Source organism: Rhopalosiphum padi, chromosome 1, assembly GCF_020882245.1.
Source record: "Rhopalosiphum padi isolate XX-2018 chromosome 1, ASM2088224v1, whole genome shotgun sequence".
NCBI classification, from domain to species: Eukaryota; Metazoa; Arthropoda; class Insecta; order Hemiptera; family Aphididae; genus Rhopalosiphum; species Rhopalosiphum padi.
In genome coordinates, this window is record NC_083597.1 from 33,877,360 (window position 1) to 33,883,321 (window position 5,962).

Here is a 5,962-nt window from a genome sequence, read left to right on the forward strand (position 1 = left end):
TGGGTTGGTTCATTATTATTATTATTATTATTATTATTATCGATACGGCGACGTGTATAGGGGACGATGTCACCGTAACCGCTCGGCCGCACGATACGCGCCGTCGTCGTACCGAACACGATATTCGTCTAGACGCGTCGATGTTCTTCTTATCTGACTGAGGGTAACAAATACGTCACGGACGTAAAAAAGTAAAACACAATAACATTAATAACACACACACACGCGCGCGGGCGCACACAAATGATACGACAATGATATTATATTATTATCGGGTCTCGGAGACGCCATCGCCATTTGGTCGGTACGCGCCAAGATATTGGAGATAACGCAACCCTCGCGGCAAACCGAAACACCCGAACGTATTTATAAAAGCCAAACGCGTACGTTCCGCACACCTAGTGATTTGCCGGACATCCACCATGAACCACTATTATTGGGCATCGTCGTTGTTGTTGCTCTTCGCCGTCGTGCAGCATTCGGATGCGTTCAAGATACCAGGTACCGGAGTTACGTTATTAACAATAATCGTTTTACCTAAACATGTCTTATAACGGTCACCGCTCGACACCATCGCTGGTCAAATAATAACAGTCGTGACAACAATATATCGATACGAATAATTTAGTATAATAATATGTTAAAATATGGCATTTAGCGGTAATGTAGTATGTCGCGCGATATATTAATCATTCCATTTCATAGTTTGAACTTTAAAACTAATATTAGTGAAATTCATCAATATTATAATATTATGACAATTATTAACTATCGAACGTAACTACGTAACTATATAATGATCCTAACGACTGAGTTAAAATAAGATTAATGATTTTAAAATTAATTCAATAATAATGTTATAAAATGTAACTTGATACTAGTATGCAATATAAAAAAAGAGATTATTGATTCAATTAATTAATTTTAAATATTATAAAAAAAAAAATTGATTTACCAAATAATAAATTTATCGGGAACAAGCAATAAAATATATCGTTAGCATATAAGTCACTTTTTTAATATATAAAACTGTATGTCAATTAATATAAATCAATATTATAACTGATTCGAAATTAAATTTTTGGTGTGCACAAAATAATCACTAGAAAAAAAGTTTTATACAATTTTAATACCAAAATTAATTTTTTTTAATGACAGTTTAATTAACTTTTTAACGACTTGCTTTCGGAAAATTAATTTGTAGTTGCATCACAATGGCTCAAAAAAAAAAAAAACTTTATACAGAGCTGAGAGGGTTTGAACCTAAATTCCAGTTTGTATAAAATAATAATTTATTATTATACGCTATTCAGGTTTATTCTTTTATAATTTAATCGAGTTTCAATGAAAATAACTGTTGACAAATGTTATTATACTTATAAGTTAACAGAAGCCTTGTGTATTATTAAAGTTCGACTGTGAATATAATTTTTTTTTTCTTAAATAATATAACATAATAAACATCTCATTTAATGGAGTATTAAATTGAATAACAAATATAATTATATTGTCATATAATAATTATACATTTCTTCTGTGATAAAAAATAAATAAAAAAATATTATTTTTATCATTACGTTATACCAATGCTATTGTCATAATATTATATAATATAAATAAAAATACAGAAGAATTCATCAAGCATGCTCGCCCAATTTTTACTAATAATAAAATAATAAATATTAAAAACAGTATTTTATTTACTTTGAAGTATACCTAACGTATTTCAATAAACTCATATTTTAACACTATTAAAAAAAAAAAAATTAGAATTAGGTATCTTTTTATTAGTTATATAGGTGCTTTTTATAATTATATACATACATCTAAATTAGACCAAGTAGTTTTTATATTGTGAAATTTCAGGTACTATATAATATTAAGCTATATGGATCATAATTAAAGGTTAATCAAATAATTCATGATAATGGATTGAGTATATTAGTATGATAAAATTAACGAATATTAAAAAATATTATTTTATTATTTTACAAAATAATTATTGAGGACTATAATAATATTAACTAATCATTCCATGATCTGAAAACAAAAGAAAATTGGATTTTTTGGATAAATCGACATTTTTGAAAAAAATCATTTGCCAAACAGTTTACATTACAAATTGGATGTCATAAATAACGTTGTTAATTAATAGTATAGATTTTGTTATTATCAAACAGTAAAGAGGTGATACACGTTGTTATTATTTTTGTATTCAATTTTAACTATACTTAATATTTATAAATAATTGAGTTACATGTCTTATTTAAATTAAATTTTTTTATTAATAATGTCTTGTCTGTCAGATCTATTTTTTACTGGCACCGAAGTGCACGGAAACACCCAGTATATCATAAAATCCTATTCAATACGATTTATAAAATATGACATGATGAATGGTGTTTTTATCATATTGTCAACTTAAATCACTGAATTATGGCGTTCGTATCAAGTGTATTATAATATTTTGTTTTTAAAATCATATACGAAAATAAAGATAATTTTGTATCGTGAAAAATCAAGGACAGAGATAATAAAGGATATTTATGTAAGAAAACGTCAAACTGTATCATTTGGACATGTGTTTTGTAACTTAATAATTCGACGTGACGTTATTCTGTTCGGTGAAGCTTGAAATTTAGTAGGTACACCGGATAAAAAACTGTTCGACTGACGCAAAATATTAAAAACACAAGTAAAAATAAAAATAAAAATATGCAAAATTCTAAACTGTGAACATTTTCACCCCTAACAGATATTTTTACGTTAGACATTTTCTTACCTCTAAGTGAAAAACTATTGGTCTCGCAATATTTTTATTAGACCTAAAATAATTACAGTACTCGATTTCAACAATTCTACCACTCGACAAATAGGCCGCAGTCTCACATTTCTGACTGTTTTTTTTAAACGCAATGTTATATTGACATTATGTCACTCGAAAAATAAACACATATAATATGTATATACTGTTACCGCGTGCATTATGTATCTTTTGTTCACTAATTATATTTGACTTGCGTATTTCAAGTAACGAACAAATGTCGTTTCTCTCATGTATTTACAATGATCCTTTAATATTGTTGTAATTTATCATACGCTCATCTCGTATTGTTCGCGTTTTCTATACTCTTCTGTAATTCACATTTCGAATGGGGGCTCGCACGAGGAATTCGTAGGCTCACAAAAACGAAAAATATTTTTTTTTTGTTCGTACACATAGGGGGCCGTCGACTGCAGAAAATAAAATAGATAATATTATTATGATTGATTATAGTTTTAGACCGGTATTTTATTATATATGGCCGAAACCACTCAAATTATATCGTGTTGAAAATACAAATAGTTCGCGTTCAACGGATTTTAAGACGGTTGTAAATCCACGAGTATCGTTTAATTTGTCGCGGGCAACACCGCTGTGAGCGATCAACTAAAACGGCATGAATCATAACACGTCGTTCGTGAATAATTGAAAATAATAATTTATAAATATGAGTTTAGTATTTTGGGCGACACGACTTCAATGTCGATGTAGTGTTGTAACACGTCGTTTCCCAAGCTCGAGACTCAGTCATAAACTATGAATTATCAAAATATGTCAAAACTATGATTATATTGTAGTTATTATTGAATATGCGTTTGTTTGTAAATCGGTATAATAGGTAAACGAGCGGCAGCCGATAACGCGCAAACGGAATGTATAGAAATCACCAAAAACACTAATGCGAACGACGTAATAATAATTAATATTATAATTTCAAACGTCGTGTAAGCATAATTCGTTATATTATTCGTCTGCGCAGTCAAAAATTGTTCCGCTGCCAAATCAGCTTATGTATCCAAAAGTCCGTGTGTTCAGTGACGTGTTCACGACACAATTTTTGTTTACTCGTTTATTGTAATTGTTTTCCTCACCACTCGATATTGTTGTCGTGACCGTAGATACTTGTATACATATACTATGGTAAATCCACAAAAAGGATTTTGAAAAACTGAAATATTTTTAGGCTTCAATTACTAAACAAAAAAAAAAAAAAAAATCACGTTATGAAAATAAATAATTAACAAAAAGTAATGTTAGTAATTATCATTATATTATGCACCTAACCTTAATTTATTTTGTATCGATACATCAATCATATTATAATAAAATTACGATCATTTTTTCCTTACAATATTGAATGTAATATATTATATAATATATTTCACGAACGAAAAAAAAAAGGTAATTTTTTGGCGCGTATAACGTTCGATTAATAATATTATTGCCAACACTGTGGTATACCACGTCTTTCTCTGCGCGCGGGTTTGCACAAGAACCAACGTAATTTACGATTTTCTCTCGTCGTTTTGCAGGACTTTCGTCCGGCGGTAGCAATAACCGACCGCCACCACCGGCCGGAAACAGGGCGTCCAATGTCGGCGGCGGCCACAGGGGACCGGAATCCGAGTACATGGGGCCGGTGTTCATAATCCGCGAGCTGGACAAGGACAAAGGCGAGTACGACGCGTTCGTGACGACCGGCGGCATACAGGAAGTGAGGCCGCCGCCGATGAGCGACCGGTCGCTGCCGCCGCAGCAAGGCAAGCCGTCCGCGACCAGGGAAGACGAGGACGCCGAGCACTTCGGCGTGCTGGTCACGCCCGAAACGGTCAAGCGGCTGGACCGCGACGAGAAGCTGAGGATGTCGTCCGTCAACGTCACCATGGCCGTGCTCCTGTCGGCCGCCTCGTCGCGCATGCCCTGGCTGCTGGTCCTGCACCGCAAACAGTATCCGCACCTGTTCGAGTACCAGCAACAGCAGCCCTCGCAGTCGCACCAGTACCTGCAAGCGCCACAGCCACAGCAGCAACACCAGCAACAGCAGCAACAGCAATACCAGCAACAGCAGCAGCAGTACCTCCAACCGGTGCAGTCGGAAGCCGTGCAGACGGACGGCAGCATCCCCGCGGGCGTGCAGCATCCGCAGATCCCGCAGCGCCGTCGGTACCAGATGGACAGACAGCGCCGGTCCATCCTGTACTCCGACGACAGCCGAGCGCCGCCGATGCCGTTCGAGCACCAGCTGCTGTCCACCATGTGCTACAACTTCGTCCGGGACTACTACTCGGCCGAACAGTCGCCGCCGAGGCTGCCCATCGCTCTGGCCGACTCCGCCGATTACGCGGACGACCGACGACAACCGGAACCGGAACCGTACGGCCGGTACCGGCAAGACGGCTACTTGGACGCCAACGCTTACGCGGCCGCGGCCACAGCCACCGGCCCTTCCGGTCGCGCACAAAAGTCGCAGCCGCCGCAGCCGTTCTCCTCGACCGTCCGACCGGAAGAACAGCAGTCCGACGGCGTGGTCGTCGGCATGACGATCCCGAAACGCGTTTCCTAGACTCGTACCGACAACCGCGGCGCGGCGGCCCGTCGATATTTTACGATTTTCTCTTATTCCTCGTCGCCAGTAGTTTAGTTCATCACGGTATTCCGGAACTCGCGTTCGCGCGTCTGTCCCACAGCACCGACCGCTGTGCATATTATCATCAGCTGTTATTCGCTTATTTTTTTCTATTTCATTTGTCGCGTTACCACCGATAACGCCATTACGCGTAATTATAATATCATTATAATAATATATTATTGTATAACGCACGAATTATATTAATATCATGACTATATGCCATAAATAAAACTTTCTATATTATATAACATGTAAATCGATAATGTTTTGAATTGTTTACCCCGTTCCACTACACAAACTTGAGTCGATTGAAGTAAAAAAAAAAAAAAAAATAGCAAAATTATAAGTTTTGTGAATACCATTTTTCGGGGCGATCACTATCAATATTATTTATTACTGCCGTTCAATTCGTTATATTATTATTATGAAATATAGAGTGTTCTAAATGGAAAATAAATAGGAAATTCGTCAATTATATACATTTTACGAATATTTATAATATTAAACCA

The 5,962-nt window shown here is 35.7% G+C and overlaps 1 protein-coding gene across 1 annotated transcript; it reads left to right on the top strand.

Moving 5' to 3' along the window:
• The first annotated feature begins 349 nt into the window (after window positions 1-349).
• LOC132932256 (putative uncharacterized protein DDB_G0294196) lies at window positions 350-5,709 on the top strand. The gene is made up of 2 exons (XM_060998531.1): window positions 350-501; window positions 4,357-5,709. The coding sequence occupies exons 1-2, from the start codon at window positions 423-425 to the stop codon at window positions 5,385-5,387; spliced, it is 1,110 nt and encodes a 369-aa protein (XP_060854514.1). The 5' UTR covers window positions 350-422; the 3' UTR covers window positions 5,388-5,709.
• Window positions 5,710-5,962: the final 253 nt, after the last annotated feature.